This window comes from Dromiciops gliroides, chromosome 2 (assembly GCF_019393635.1).
Source record: "Dromiciops gliroides isolate mDroGli1 chromosome 2, mDroGli1.pri, whole genome shotgun sequence".
Lineage (NCBI taxonomy): Eukaryota > Metazoa > Chordata > Mammalia > Microbiotheria > Microbiotheriidae > Dromiciops > Dromiciops gliroides.
The window spans coordinates 361,422,813-361,440,021 of record NC_057862.1 but is presented as its reverse complement, the minus strand read 5'-3'; the positions used below and the strand labels follow the sequence as shown (position 1 = coordinate 361,440,021).

The 17,209-nt window shown below is 41.9% G+C and overlaps 1 protein-coding gene across 1 annotated transcript in view; it reads right to left on the bottom strand.

Moving 5' to 3' along the window:
- Positions 1-17,209, bottom strand: part of CNBD2 (cyclic nucleotide binding domain containing 2) — an 85,223-nt gene that overhangs the window by 47,373 nt on the left and 20,641 nt on the right. The window contains 5 exon segments of the mRNA XM_043980776.1: positions 1,105-1,243; positions 2,253-2,404; positions 3,993-4,149; positions 6,461-6,624; positions 7,800-7,853. Coding sequence (XP_043836711.1) covers positions 1,105-1,243; positions 2,253-2,404; positions 3,993-4,149; positions 6,461-6,624; positions 7,800-7,853 — 666 coding nt within the window.

Here is a 17,209-nt window from a genome sequence, read left to right as displayed (position 1 = left end):
TAATAGGGATGGTAGGATCAAGTAAAAGTTTTTTAAAGACAAGGGAGATATGAGGGTGTTTGTAGGCAACAGGAAAAGAAATAGTAAGAGATTAAAGATTAGAGAGTGAGGATGATAGTGGGGCAATCTGCTGGAGAAGACTTGGGAGATGGGATCAAGGGTATGCATGTAGAGGTGTTGACCTTGGCAAGGAGAAGGGCCATCTCTTTGTGAGAAGTTGGAGTGAAGGAGAAGGTGGGAGAGGAGGGTGTCAGAGAGATATTACATTAGGAGAAGGGAAGAGAATTCTCACATAATGACCTCATTTTTTTTTTTTTTTTGTAAAAGCTTAAGTTAAGGTCCCTAGAAGAGAGCATGGGGAATTGAGGTAGCAAGAGTAAGGTTGAGGAGAGATGAGATTTAGAAAAGCTATTGCGGTGAGTGGGTTAGAGAACTGATTATGGCAAGAACAATGCTTAGTATATAGCTTGCAGGCTATACATGTATGTATGTATGTTTACATGCTTACACACATATGTATATATGTACTTAATGTATACATATGTAGTAGGTGTTTGTTATACATTCCCTTTGTACTAAAGCACACACCCTCTTTTTTTATTTTCTTTTTAAAAATAAAACTATTTTATTATTTTCCAGTTACATGTAGATATAGTTTTCAACATTTGTTTTTATAAGATTTCCAATTTCAAGTTTTTCTCCCTCCCTCCCTTCCCTCCCAAAGACAGCAGGTAATCTGATATAGGTTATATATGTATAATAACATTAAACATATTTCTGCATTAATCATGTTATAAGAGAAGAATCAGAGCAAAAAGGAAAAACCTCAAAAAAGAAAAACAACAGTACCAAAAACAAAAGAGATAGTATGGTTCAATCAGCATCCATATTCCACAGTTCTTTTTTTTTTTTTCTGGATTTGGAGAGCCTTTTCCATCATGAGCCCTTTGGAACTTTCTTGAACAGTTGTATTGGTGAGAAGAATCTAGTCTATCACAGTTGAGCAACACACAATGTTGATGATACTTGCACACACCCTCTTTCAAAGTGCCCAGTCACCCTCCACACTCTTTCTCCCCAGCCCCTTCACCTTTCATCTCTCACCTCTGTAACAAACATGATGAAGCCAGATTCCGTCACATTCCGAGTTATCAGCTGCCCAAGTGGGAACTTCTCCACTTTGCAATAACTTGCCACTTTCTTGAGGCTCTCATCAGACCACGTCTTAAAGAGATTGTGCTCCCTGAGGAGAAAGGATATTAATGGCCATTTCCATTTCCAAACCAGGGATTTGGGGGATATCCTGTCTCTCCTATTCCTCCCCCCTTTATTTGCCAGAGACACAACTAAAGCAGAGCAATAAGGCCTTTTCCCAGGGTATTAATATCTAAAAAACAGCACTGTCCTTCCCATGGCCTTGCTCCTAACCATACACCACCATCCCCCCACCCCAATTCTGTCCCATATTATTAGCTAGTCACAGCAACAAAAACTTTCTGGCATCCCAAATGTGCTTTCTCCTGCATCCCACCCCACCCCACCTCCAGTCCAGCTGTATCCTATCCCCCATTTGGCCCAAGAGAAAAATCCTAGTCATCCTTGATCATTTGACCTAGTATCTAATCACCCTCTGTAACTTTAGGAAGTTATTTCACTCACTTCCCTGATACCCATTGCTCCAGCCAGCATGACCTCCTCACTACCCCCCAATCTAAACATACCTGGCATGATTATACCTCCATTTTTCTTACCTGAATGATCCCTTTCTTCCATGGAAGCTTCCTTGAGCTCTCCAACTTCTTATACACTACTTGACCCTACGCTGTCTAATAATATTTGATTGTCTTGCCTCTTTTCTGCTAGACACTTTACCAACCCTTCCTCAAGAGTACGGTCAGATATTTAGAGCTAGAAGGGATTTTTTGAGAAATTATGAGTTGCTACCCTAGTATCCACAAATTTGGGTTTTTACAAAATCCTTTAATAGCTATATTGAAATGTAATTGCTTTCATTTAGCAGCATAAAAACTTTCTAGAATCACAAGATATGTTTTCTCCAGCACCCTAGCTAAACTCCCCCTCCCCCATGCAAACTCAGGCCTACCCTTCTCCCCCCACCTCAGGTGAGGGGGGATTTGCCCAAGGTCAAAGTATTCCCCTCCCTGCTCCCCCATCTCTCTCACAGAGTCTAGCTATAGGCTTCCACAAAGCCAGTATTCAATAACTCCTTGATAACCCAAAGCTTGATTTACCTGAAGAAATTAAACCGAAATTGAAATTCCTTCTTCACCTCCTCATCCATCTTATTACCAAAGAAATCTTCCTTGTCCACAACCAGTAACTCTGTGTCTTCCATACAGACCACAGTGGCAATCCTCTCAGAACCAGTCAACAAAGCCATCTCCTGTAGGTGGGGGAAAAGAGAAGGAGATCTCTCTTTCTGCCTCCCACCTCTCTGCACTCCAATGCATTCTTCACAACATTTCCAGATTAATCAGTCAATCAATAGGTGCAACATTCAGCACATTTTGTGTGCCAGGCATTGTGCTAAGCATTGGGGATACAAAGTAAAGCAAAAGCAGTAGTTTTTGCTCTCAAGGAGCTTACTTTTTTTTTTTTTTTGCAGGGCAATGAGGGTTAAGTGATTTGACCAGGGTCACACAGCTAGTAAGTGTCAAGCGTCTAAGGCTGGATTTGAACTCAGGTCCTCCTGAATCCAGGGCCAGTGCCTTATCCACTGCACCACCTAGCTGCCCCCAAGGAGCTTACTTTCTAATGTGTGAGACAACCTAGCTACATCAGATGAATACAGCACATATACAAATAAGATGAATTCATAAACAAATTAGATGAACATGGAGCAGATAGAAGATAATCTGAGAAATTATGGCACTAACAGCTGGTTGGGGGGACCATTAAAGACTTCCTGGAAGATGGGGTATTTGAACTGGATAAAGGACAATGCTCTCATGCTTTCCCAGTCACCAATGGAGTGAAACAAGGCTAAAGGCTTGCTCCCATGATTTTTAGCATGATGTTTTCAGCCATGTTGTCAAACGCCTTCAGTGAGGACAAACACAGCAGCAAGGTCAGCTACTGCACTAAAGGTAAATTCTTCAATTTGAAAAGGCTACAAGCCAAGACTAAAGCAGAGGGAGTGTTGGTGCATGATTTTATTATTTGCAGATGATTGTGCACTCAATGCAGACTCTGAAGCTGTGATGCAACAAAGTATACTCAATTCTCTGCTGCTTATGGGGGCAGCTAGGTGGCACAGTGAAGTAATTTAAGACTGAAAAATCAGGGTGCTACCAGACTATGGAGGTTGGTACTTGAATATAAGGTGGGAGAGTATTGACTTTACACTGTGAACAAAAGATCAGGGAAGTGACATTTCCATGTCCATGTCTACATGTCTCTAGGGTTTTAAGTGGAATGAAGTCCTTTCCTACCCTGTGGGGAAGGAAGTGTGACAATTAAGATCCTCTTTGTCAGATGTAAAAACTATTGCTCAGAAAAATCCAGCGGCTTCTCTGGGGTCACAGAACAAGTAAATGACAGGATTTGAATTCAGGTCATTTGGATCTAGATCCATTTGCTACCATAGCACCCAGACTCCTATGTGTAAAGTAGATTAATAATGGCAGGATGGATTGGTTGGAATAGATAATCTCCAAATTCCCCTCTAGGGATTTTAGTGATTAGAATCACTCAGTTTGTGGCTCTAATCCAGCCTTCATTTTACAGAGAAAGTGAGATTCTAAAAGCCCGAATTCCTATAGACATGCAGCAGACAAATCTGGACCAGAACCTGTATGACCTGACCCAAGACTGCTGTCCGAGGACTTTTACTATCACAACCCTGCTTTGCTTTCTTCTAGCTGGGCCTGTTCCCTGAGATTATCACCCTGTCAGGGAATTGGGAAGGCCATTCTCACAAGCCCCACCAAAGCCCCTGACTTAAGGAGAGAGACTGAAGGACACCAACTCACTCCAAAAGATGAACCCTTATAGAGCAATTCAGGGTGTGCGTCTAGGAAGGCGCTGCTGCCATCATCATCTGCAGTCACAGCAACTGTCCCCAAGTAGATGAAGTAGAAACTGTTGCCCTTATGCCCCTTCTTAATGATCACACGTCTTCTGCCAAACCTAAGAAGAAGCAAACAGACTATCATTTGGGGAGCAGTGGAGAACGGAACCTGATGGGGAGACCTGGACTCAGAAGATTTTCTGTTAGAAAGAGCTGAATAAAAAAAAAGAAGAAAGAGCTGAGTAGAATATTCACAATCTTCTCCCCTTTACTGGCATTATCATCCTATTCCTAGCCAGAAGAGGGGACACTCCAGTCCTGGACAGCTCCCGGTGCTACTCCTGCTTAGTCTAGAGGACCCTGAAGTCGGCTGTGTTTGGTGGATTTTTTAGGCTAAGGTCTAAAGCTTCCATTTCTAAGTGAGGTCATGAAGCTCAGTTCAGAGTGAGTGTTTGCTTCTCAGTGCAATGCCTTGAACAACAAGAGGCTCTGTGATACCATGGGAAGAAAGTGTATTTTTTGAGTCTAAAGACCTGGGTTCAAATCTTGCCTCTAACCCTGTGTGACCTCGTGTTTTGGTGTAATTCACTTATCTGGCCTCAGTTTTCTCAACTGCTAAATGGGGGAATTGGACTAAATGACCTCTAACGTTCCTTCCAGTTCTAAATCCATGTCCTTAACATAGAGATAAGTGACAGAACTTGTGATTTTAATGGTATAGAAAACTCCCAGAAGAGGAAAATACCTCTACCAACACAGATCAGCACCTTCTTTGCAGTTTAGAGTCAGAGAGTGGTGTTAAACTCAAATAGAAACAGGGCCACCATACCATATATAAGGATCCTTGCTAATCACATTTTCACTTAGAACACCAGGTATTAACATTATCTATGTACTATTGTATTTTTGTTAAATCTTTCCCAATTACATTTTAATCTGGTTAAATTGCACTCAGGTGTGTAGCCTCTGGCCAGGTATTTGACACCTCTCAGGAAGAGTTAGACATTAAAATGACTGAAAAATAATATTACTTAAAGTTTGAAAAGCATTTTCTTCAGAACAACCCTTAGAAACAGGTAGTATAAATATTACACCCATTTATAGATGAGGAATTAAGATTCAGAGAGGTGAGGTCACTGGGCTCTAGTGTATAAGACCCTGGAACAAATGACCAATGGAGTCTGACAGCTCATTGTCTTAATCTCATTAAATAAGTGATCCCAGGAACCTTTGAGTAAAACTATTTTCTGAAGTTCCTCCAGAAAGTCCCCCAATCCCAATCCCTGTCTGATGAATTCCCTCTATGGCTATTGATTTTAATTTTTTTTTTCGGCAGGGCAATGGGGGTTAAGTGACTTGTCCAGGGTCACACAGCTAGTAAGTGTTAAGTGTCTGAAGCCGAATTTGAACTCAGGTACTCTTGAATCCAGGGCTGGTGCTTTATCCACTGTACCACCTAGCTACCCCCCTCTATGGCTATTGAAAAACTCTCAAGGGCAAGCTGAACCAGATCAAAATGTCAGTGGAAAATGTTTAACAAAATAAAAATACAGCACAATATAATGTTCCTTTGTGGTTTTCTAAGTCAATATGAAGCCCAGTGGGATCCATTTCTTTTTGAATTTCACACCAGCGTTCTACAATACCCTGAGAAACAGGGCAAAGAAACCTGATTTTGGAGTCAGGGGGCCTGGGTTCAAATTCAACTTCTGACCTTTTCCTACATACATAACCTTGAGTAAGTCATGTGATCTCCATGGGTCTGTTTTTTCACTGGTGAAATGAGGAGGTTGGATTTCATAGATGGCCTCTGAGATCCCCAGATCTATGACCCCATGATGAGATGGTTATATAGTCCTTTTCTTTTGAATATTGCCCTTCCTGAGGCAGTCATTTGCATTTGCAGCTCTGATCAAAAGGAAACTTTTCGGGGCAGGTAGGTGGCACAGTGGATAGAGTCAGAAGGACCTGAGTTCAAATCCAGCCTCAGACACTTGACACTTACTAGCTGTGTGACCCTGGGCAAGTCACTTAACCCCAATTGCCTCACCAAAAAAAAAAAACCAAAAAGGAAGCTTCTCCTTTCAGAGCCATGGGCAAATGGGCCTTTGTCCTAGGGTCCTGCCATAGGGGAAGAGGGGCACATGTCCTCCCCACAGCCTGAATCACCACAACACTTAGTTCTCAGCTGAGCCAGGCTGTCCTACATCATTAATGCCCCAGGATCACACACATAGGGTTTCACCATTAGAGTACTTGTCATTCCCCCAACTCCTTTGAGGGTTGAAGGAGTGCTTCTGACCTTTGCCTGCTGCTCTCCCTGCTCCCTACTGGTTCTGCCCCACATAGAAACATTCCTAATAATAGCCCTGTGTCCCCTTCTTGGGAGGCCTGAGGCAGAAGGTGGCTGGTCTTGGAGCTGGCACTGACCGTTCATAGCGGATGACTTTGGCCAGCAGCAGCTGGAGCTGCTGGCTGTAACTCCAGAAGCTTTCCAACACCTGCAGGAAATTGCAGAGGTTGTAGACTTCGCTCTCTTCTCTCCACTCTGGTCTCTTCTGAGTAATTTGAATAGCCCTTTGAGGGAAGTGCCCCTGGAAAGAAAAGACCCAAGAGGTGGCATGACCCAAAAGCAGTCCTGAGAGAGCACTTTCCCTTCCCTGACCGGATTTCTCCTCCCATCCCTTAGTACTGGCTATTTTCTGTATCCTGGCCTCCTCCAGCAGGTAGGGAGGGGGTATCTCCCCACTGTCTCCATATACATATTCCTGATGTCATACTTTATGTCACACCACTCTCCCTTAACACCTGCAACACCCACCCCCCACCAAAATAAATCCTAGCCATGACATCAGGACTCAGCTCAAATGCTCATCTCATCTGCCACTAACTTTCTTTGTGAACTGGGCATTTCTTCATCTTTATAGATAATCCCTAATCATTCACAACTTGAAGACCCTTTCCCCCTCACAGGGTCTCAGTTACCTCCTCAATTCAATGAACAATACTGACTCTAAAGTTCTATCTGGTTCTTACACTATGTGTTCTGAGTTCTAGAGTCCCTTCAGTGTGGTAATCTATGTTCCCCCCAGTTCTGACATCCAGCATTCTAGGCCTATCCTGAGCACTCTAGTCCACACTGAGCTCTCTCCTTTGGTTTCCTCCTCTGGCACTTACTGTTTGGATTCACTGCCTCAGTAAATGTGTGTGTGCCTTAGCCCTCTGCTACATTTCAACCTCAGGGTGTAGGGGCTCCTGAGGGGGAAGAGACTTTACCATCAACACTTACCACCACCACCCCCAAGTACAAAGTTAGTCATCAACAACTGTCAGGGCTTGTAGTGGGGGTGGGGGGAGAACAGAAATAATTTCCCCTTTCCCTTCTTACCTTCAGTGAGCAGCTTATTGTTTTGGGAAGGGAAAAAGAGGAGGAGAGAATAAGAGAAGGAAAAGGAGGGGAGTCGTTAACTGACATCGTTAAATTAAAGAACTCCTTTCCCCCTCCCCAACCCCAGTTAAGTGACAGTAGAAGCTGGGTCCTGAAGAGAAAATGAATCTTAGAATGATAGAACTTTAGAGGTGAAAGGACTCATTAAACAGATGAGGAAATTGAGGCCCAGGGAGGGGAAAGGCCTTCACAGCAAGTCAGTGGCACAGCTAGGACTGGAACCCAGAGAGATTCTAAATTGCATTTCAGAGCTCTACCCAGTAGCCCACCATGAGGATAAGAAATTGATTTCTGGCTGTGAGGGGCCAGGACTATCCATACCTGCTCGAAGAAGAATTCATTGTAGTTGAAGGTCAGTTTGGTCTGCTTCTTTTTCTGGAAAAGAGGAGGGGAGGGAAGATAAGTTCCTGTTCACAGGATCACTGTTGGTTGGCAGATGAGCCAAGAGCTCTTCATTAGGCCCAACCCACTTCGGCGTAACCTCTACAACTCACCATCATTTATTGGCACAGGCACTGGTGAGGTGCTGCTGGAGTAACTAAGGAAGAAAAAATAAGAGAGGAAGGAAAAAGAAAAGAGAGGAAGAGGAAAAAACAGCAGAGAGGAAAGAAGAGAGTGAAGGGGAAAAGAGAAAACAGATAACAGAACAGAAAGGAGAAATCAATGAATAGCAAGAGGAGAGGGAAATAAGGATAAAGGGAAGGAGAGAACAAAAAAACAGTGGGAAGAGCAGAGACAACAGAAAACTATAGAGAAGAAAGATGAAAGAACAGAGAGGAGAAAATAAAGATAAGAGAGAAAAAGATGAGAGGAAAGAAGGGAGGAAAACAGTCAGTAAACATTTAAGTGTCTACACAAAGTTCCAGGCACTGTGCTAAACTCTGGAGATACAAAAAGAGGTAAAAGATAGTCCCTGCCCTCAAGAAGCTTACAATCTATGAGGGAGCAAATATGTACCAACAAGATAGATAGATAGATAGATAGATAGATAGATAGATAGATAGATAGATAGATAGATAGATAGATAGAGATTAGATACACACACATATATAATGATAAATAGGAAATAATCAACAGAGGGAAGGCACTAGAATTAAGAGGGATTGAGAAAGACTTCCTGTAGATGGTAGGATTTTACCTGGGACTTCAAGAAGACATGAAAAGCAGGAGACAGGTGAGGAGAAAGAGCATTCCAGGCAGAGAAAATGCCCAGAGCTGAGATGGAGTGTGGTGTTGGAGAAACAGCAACAAAGCTGGCATGAATGGATTGAAAAGTACGTGCATGGGGTGTTGAGTGGTATATAATGTGTAAAAAGACTAGAAAGACAAGAGGGGGCTAAATGATGAAGGGCTTTGAATACCAAACAGAAGATTTTGTATTTAATCCTGGAGGTGATAGGGAATCACAGTAATTTATTGAGTAGGGGATGACATGGTCAGACCTGCACTTTGGGAAAATCGCTTTGGTGGCTGAATGGAGAATGGGTTGGAGTGGGGAGAGATGAGGTAGGCAGACCCACCAGCAGCAAGGGGCCAGGCATGAGGAGATGGGAGCCTGTGTCAGAGGCAGTATCAGAGAAAAGAAGGTATTAGTGAGATGTTTCAAAGGCAAAATAGACAGGCCTTAACAATAAGATAGATATGCGGGAGTGTTATTTAAATTATTGGGGGACTAGGCTGGGTTTTCTAAAATATTACTAAATTATATATTAGGGGTAGCTAGTTGGAACAGTGGATAAATCACTGGACCTGGATTCAGGAGGACCTGAGTTCAAATCTGACCTCAAACACTTGACACTTAGTAGCTGTGTGACCCTGGGCAAGTCACTTAATCCTCATTGCCTGGCAAAAAAAAATTTTAATTTAAAAGATAAATAAATTATATACTAATGGGGGCAGCTAGGTGGTGCAGTGGATAAAGCCCTGGCCCTGGATTCAGGAAGACCTGAGTTCAAATCTGGCCTCAGACACTTAACACTTACTAGCTGTGTGACCCTGGGCAAGTCATTTAACCCTCATTGCCCCGCCCCCCCCAATTCTACATTAATGGCTATTGTACCAGTTTTGGCAGTAAGCATTTACTATTAATATCACATTATTTTCTCACAGGAGTGAGAGATAGTGAGGGGTTGGGGAAGATGCCTACGTTGTGAGCATGAGAGGCTCGGAGGATGGTGTTGCCCTCAACAGTAATAGGGAAGTTTGGATGGAGGTGGGGAAGGTTTTGGAGAAAGATATTGAGTTTAATTCTGGACATGTTGAGTTTAAGATGTCTACAGGGAGGTCCAGTTCGAGGTGTCTAATAAGCAGTTAGGAAACATATCAAATGGAAAGAACAGAATAGAGAACAGAGAGTGGGGTGGGTGAGAGTAGGGAGATGAAAAAAAGGAGAGGGCATCTTTCAAATTCTGGTGGCATCTTAAGAGATCCAGAGTCCAGAATCTTACATATGAGGAATGAAAGAAAGAAAGAGGAAGAAGAGAAGAAAATAAGGAAAAGAGAAAAGGGTAGTTTGGGGCGAGGTTGGGATGATAAATGATAGCCCAGATAGAATAGGCCTATTCTTTTGTGAGTTCTTCAAGATTCTCTCTCTCTCTCTCTCTCTCTCTCTCTCTCTCTCTCTCTCTCTCTCTCTCTCTCTCTTTCTCTCTCTCTGCATCTCTGTGTTTCTGTCTCTATCTGTCTGTCCGTCGGTCTCTCTCTTTTCCCCCTCCCCTCCTCCTATCCACATCTGGGCTGCTGACTTCCTTGGGTTTGCATCCGCAGTGTGAAAGAAAGATGTTCTCTAGCTTCAGAAGAAAGAGACCCAGGTCTCAGGCACGTCCGTAATGGAACTAGGTAAGAAAGGGGAAGACCTTCAGTGACTCAAGCCCACACCAGACCCATGTCAGCCACCATCAGAAGCAGTCTCCAGGAGTTTTCCCCAATAAATAAAATATAGAATTTCTCTACTACGGAACTTCTCCAATCTGTATAGACAGTTTGTAGTAGAATGGGAAAAACACTGACTCTAAAGTCAATGCCATCTTGATGCTTTCTCCTGTGTTACTATGTTGAACAAATCACTTTACCTCCCTGGGTCTCGGTTTCCCCATTTGTAAAATGGAGGGGTTGGATTGGATGGACTCTCTAACTCTAGATCTACTGGTGATCCTGTGATGTTTCTAGGTACAGAGACCAGAAACCCCACAGTTGTGAGAACAGCACTGAGACGAAAACAAGTTTAAGTTTGTTAATTTTAAGAAGCTAGGAGTAAACTTTTGTAGCCTGGCAACATTTTTCTCTGTTCCACGGACTTGTGGTTAGGAAACATTGTTTTAATGAATTTGTGCCCCAGAGGTACTAAAGTAGACACTTTGCTATGCTATGTAGTTTTGTATAGTGGACAGAGAACTAGATTGACTCAAATTTGAGATTGAGTTCTGACCCTGCTGAGCTGCTAGATGGCCTAGTAGATAGAACGCTGGGCCTGGAGGCAGGAAGACCTTGGTTAAAATTTGACCTCAGACACTGTGTGACCCTGGGCTAGTCACTAACCCCGTTTGCCTCAGTTTCCTCATTTGTAAAAATGAGCTGGAGAAAGAAATAGCAAACCCCTCCAGTATCTTTGCCAAGAAAACCCCAAATGGAGTCACAAAGAGTCAGACAGGAGTGGAACAACTAATCAACAACCACCTAACCTTGCTCCTTAATAGTTGTGTAACTCTGGCCAAGTTACCTCTCTGAGCTAAGGTATAAAATATCTATAAAATAGGAGAAATAATACTCACGTGACCTGTTTCATAGGCAATTTTAAGAAAAGTATTTTGTTTTTGTACATTGGGCAAGGTTAGGCAGAGCAAAAAAATCCAATCAGGGTGTTCACTTGGTGTGGGGAGGAGGGAGTACCTTCTGGAATGGTATTGGTCCCCTCTAAATTTCAGCACCCTTAGGTCCAAGATCCAATTGTCCTCCCCTGGTTATGGTACTATGCTATGGAAATGGAAGTTAATTGTTATCCCATAAGAAATAAAGGACCAACTCTTTCCTATCTGAATCTAATAGGAAGGAGTTATTTCTTTATTTTTAATTCATTTAGAACACAAATTCAGCCCAGAAGCCCACTAGTCATACCCTTTTTCCTCCCCACCTTAATCCCCTCTAGTAACTTCTTTTCCCCTTCAGAGCTGCTGCTAATGCTATGCTTAATCTGATCTCACCAGGATACATGCAGGGCCAGAAGGAAGGTCTTACCACATGAATTGTTCTGGGCCCTGAACATCAGTGAAGAATTTAGGGAGGAGAAAATACATCTGTTCTCTTGTTTGAACTGCCTGAAACCCTGGAGCCTGGCACCTTTCTTTTGGGATCAAAAAGAACATACTACAGAGATACTGCAAGAGCAGCAGGTACCTGATGCAGAGAAATATTTTGTTGTTCAGTCATTTTTCAGTCATGTCTGACTCTTCATGACCCCTTGTTGTGTTTTCTTGGCAAAGGTACTGTAGTGTTTGCCATTTCCTTCTCCAGCTTATTTTACAGATGAGGAAACTGAGGCAAACAGAATTAAGTGACTTGCCCAAGGTCACATAGCTATTATGTGTCTGAGGCCAGATTTGAACCCAGGGATATGAGTCTTCCTGACTCCAGACCTGGCAATCTATCCATTGCACCACCTAGCTTCCTGACACACAGAAATTTGGTACTTGCTAAAGAGTCTCAAGGGATCTGACTTTATCATTCTAAGCACCTTGGAGATGAACTCTTCATCCATTATTGTAATTCAGTGTTTGTGGATGCTAGGTAGCTCACAGTCCATGAGAATTCAGAGGACATTGATGTTAAGTTCCTAATTACTTTCCATGCAAAGAAAAAGAAGGTCCCCAGCTCTGTGCAAAGGTAGGAGAGACTACTATAGAGAGGAGGGATCAAAAATGAAAGGATGATGAAATGCATAAACCATACTAGGCTGGCTTGAGAAGGCAGAGGACTCTAGATGACAAATAGTCACTGTGGCATCCACAGCTTACTGAGCAGCAGGAACAATTTCCCAAGTACTCGGATCATAACCAGCCAATTAAGTAGGTAATGGGAAACCATATGCATATAGAGAATTGTATAATAAAAAGAGAGAACAAAATTGACCCCAAGGATCCTTAAGCAATGCAGTCCGCTATAGGACACAGAGACCAAATCAGAGACTAAACCAAATGAGAAAGACCTTGATGAAGGACATCAACCAATCAAGAAGCATTAAGTATAAGTATCTCTTGTGTGCCAGACATTGTACTAGATATACTAAGAAGACAAAAACAAGAGTGAAGCATCCCTTGCCCTCAAGGAGCTTACAATCTATCTAGAGGACACAACGTGTGTGCATGTACACACACACACACACACACATATATATATACATACATGTACATATATACATATATATATATATATATATACACACACATGAGACAGATATCTAGTTCAAGGCATGGAGTGCTGCATATGAGGAATAGAAAGAAGGCCAGAAGAGGGGCAGCTAGGTGGTGTAGTGGATAAAGCATAGGCCCTGGATTCAGGAGGAGCTGAGTTCAAATGTGAACTCAAACACTTGACACTTACTATCTGTGTGAACCCTAGGCAAGTCACTTAACCATCATTGCCCCGCCCAAAAAAAAAAAAAAAGACAGCCAGAAGATAGTGTATGATATTTGGTTGGAATCAGGTCATGATGAGCTTTCAATGTCAAATGGGAGTGTGTGTGTGTCTAGGATTCTAGAGGTAAGATTCACTTTTCCCCAAGGGAGGGGGTGGGACATGCCTTTTGCTATAACTATGGGAGAGTTCGTTATATACACAATAAGAGCTCTTGAGGGGAATGGAAGATTGACTTTCCAGAAGCTTACATCTACGTGACCAGCCTCAGTGATTGTCTCAGGCCCCTGAAAAATTAACTACCATCCTAGCTATGCCTTCTAAGCCTATACCTCCTGGACCTTTACCTGCTAGGCAGTAGATTTCAAGTTACAATTTTATTTCAGTCATTTTGCAAAGAAAATCTGAGACATAGACTTCTACAGCCCATGAAGAAAAAGTTTAGCCTCTGTATATTCAGTGAGGATCATAACTCACAAAAGGCTTGGATATCCCCAAGAAGGTGGACATGACAACACTAGTATGTCCAGATCCAGCCAATCTTTCTAGGGATTTCTGCATGGATCAGTACCATCCTCAGTCTGGTCAGAGTATTGCAGACACTGGTCTTGAGTTCACTATTGACATGCCCCAACCATCAAAGTCACCTCTGATAAAGCCCACAGGAAGTCAGAGGGCAGTATTAACAGTGAACACAGATCACAGTGTACACACTGAATCCTCAGTCCTAGATGAGGATCCAGAGAACGTTGATTTCAGACTCTCAAGTCACCAAGGAATGAAAGAATTGTCTATAAAGGAAACTCGGTTGAAGCATTGCGGTGTTTTTAGTATATGAGTGGGCTCTAGGGTGTACACAAAAGAGAGAGGCATACAATCTGCCTTTCATGGCTTCTGGCCTTTTGGAGAGTGGTTCTGGAAAACTTTTCTCTCAGGGAAGGAGAATATCTAGAACCACTAGAAACAGTTATTCATCACTGGAGACCATATATGATCCACTGTGATCATATGGGGAAGAGACTGGGAAGGTTAAGATATGCATGAAAAATTGAACATTAAACAATAGAACAAATGTAGCTCAATTCCCCATTCCATGCAATCAGGCTGCCTTAGATTTTCTTTTAGAGACAGTTAGGTGGCATGGTAGATAGAGCACTGGGCCTGGAGTCAGGAAGACTTGAGATCAAATCCAGTCTCAGATACTTCCTAGATGTGTGACCCTAGCAAGTCACCACTTCTGTCTGCCTCACTTTCCTTGATTGTAAAATGGAATTATAGGATCTATCTCCCAGGCATTGTACTGGATGCTAAGAAGACAAAAACAAGAGTGAAGCATCCTATGCCCTCAAAGAAGGATATTATAAGAATCATATGTGATAATACTTGTAAAGTACCTAGCACAGTGGCACATAGTAGGTATCTAATAGATGCTTATTTTCTTCCCTTTCCCTTCTATTGGCCTATCAGTGGTTTTCTGTGTCAGATCTGCTGAGTGGATACTATAAGATCTTGAGGGGACAGGATGATAAAGACTTTTAAATGTCTAGAGAGATTCTATCAATCTGAGTACATGCTCTGAGGGATTTCAGGTGCCCCCTTCAAGCAGCTCATGAAGAAGGTGATGGGTGATATGAATAAATTATAGATATTGGGTAGCCTCAATACTTTCACTGTATTTGGGAAGACTTTGGAAGAACGTGAGAAGATATTTTAGGTCATCTGGGCTTTGTCACATTTATCTCATTTTCCCTAAAGCTGTTATTATTTCACTTGATAAAATGAAATTATTTATAAAGCACTTAGAACAATGCCTGGCACATAGTAGGTGCTTAATTAATTCTTATTTCCTTCCTTCTTTCCCTTTGTCAAGTTCCCATAATGTAGATTCTCTATCAAGTTCTTGGCTCACTCACAGCTCAGTAGGGAGTGCAGAGCCTAAGCACATAGAAATGTTCATCACCTCGACACCCCCTAAGATTTCTAAGGAGTTGTAAAGGTTTCTGTGGTTTGGTGGCTCTTTTTTTTTTTTTTTTAGTGAGGCAATTGGGGTTAAGTGACTTGCCCAGGGTCACACAGCTAGTACGTGTTAAGTGTCTGAGGCCGGATTTGAACTCAGGTACTCCTGACTCCAGGGCTGGTGCTCTATTCACTGCGGCACCTAGCTGCCCCACTGGTGGCTCTTTTTTAGAGATTTAGGAAGAACCAAACCATCATTACAAAGTCTCTCAATCATATCATCCAAGGATAATAATGGACCCATGATTCTCTTGGATTAGGGAGCTTCTAGATAAGGAAACTCCTTCTACCAATGAAGATTTGCATCTTCTTTGCAATCTATAGTTGCCTAAGGTACTAAGGGGGTAGGTGATTTTCCCAAGATAACACAGTCAATATGTATCAAAAGATCCAGGTCATACTAGCTCTGACTACAGCTCTCTATTATGCCATACAGCCTCTAAGGAGATGACAATAATAATAAATAACACTTGAATGAGACTTTAAAGTTTTCAATATACTTTACATATGTTATCTCATTTGAGCTTCACAAGTACTCTTTGAAGGAAGTTCTATGATTATCCCCATTTTACAAATGACAGACCAAGCCTGAGTGAGGTTAAGGGACTTGCACAGGTCACATAGCTAAGTTTTGGGGTTTTTTAATTTTTAAAAATAATACACATTTTGGGTCAGCTAGGTGGCACAGTGGATAGAGCACCGGCCCTGGAGTCAGGAGTACCTGAGTTCAAATCTGGCCTCAGACACTTAACACTTACTAGCTGTGTGACCCTGGGCAAGTCACTTAACCCCAATTGCCTCACTAAAAGAAAATAATAATACACATTTTTATTTATTGTTTTGAATTCCAAATTTTATCCCTCCTTTCCTTACTTCTCCCCCCCTCCCTGAGGCAGTAAGCAATCAGATATAGGTTATACATGTACAATTATGTAAAACATTGCCATATTAGTCATTTTGTACAAGAAAACTTGAATAAAAGAAAAAAATAAAAGAAAGTAAAAAATAATATGCTTCAGTCTGTGTTCAATCAATATCAGTTCTTTAAAGGTGGATAATATGTTTCATCAATAGTCCTTTGGGATTGTCTTGGATCGTTGTATTGCTGAGAATAGTTAAGTCACTCACAATTCTTCATCAAACAATATTGCTGTCTCTGTGCACAATGTTCTCTTGGTTCTGCTCATTTCACATACATCAGTTCATACAAGTCTTCCAGGCCTTTCTGAAATCATCCTGCTTGTCATTTCTTATAGCATAATAATATTCCATCACTATCATATACCACAGCTTGCTTAATCATTCCCCAATTAATGGGCATTCCTTTGATTTCCAATTCTTAGCCACCACAAAAAGAGCTACATAGCTAAGTTTCTGAGAAAGGATTTGATCTTTCTGACTACAAGTCCAGTGCTCCATCTACTATATCATAGGAAGAAATGCAAGTAGAAAGGTTTTCTCAGAGGTTCAATGTGCATTGGATCCTCTGCCAAGTTTAGGAGATTGCTGGGATGAGAAAGGTAAAGTGGGCTTTAAGGACTTAGTTCCCTCACATTTACTGTAGAGTTGCATACCCTTTGACCCAGCAATACCACTCTTGGGTCCTTTTCCCAAAGAGATAAAAAAAGGGGAAAAGACCCACATGTACAAAAATCTTTATAGCTGCTCTTTTTGTGGTGGCAAGGAATTGGAAATTGAGGTTATGTCCATCAATTGGGGAATGGCTGAACAAGTTGTGGTATATGAATGTAATGGAATTCTATTGTGCTGTAAGAAACGATGAGCAGATGGAGTTCAGAGAAACCTGGAAGGACTTGCATGAACTGATGATGAGTGAGATGAGCAGAACCAGAAGAATATTATATACAGTATCAACAACATTATGTGTTGATCAACTGTGATAGACTAGATTCTTCTCACCAATCCAATGGTACAAGAAAGTTCCAAAGGACTCGTGATGGAAAAGGCTCTCCAAATCCAGGAAAAAAAAGGAATTGTGGAATATGAATGCTGATTGGACCAAACTATTCCTTTTGTTCTTGGCACTGTTGGTTTTCTGTTTTGAGGTTTTTCCTCTTTGCTCTGAT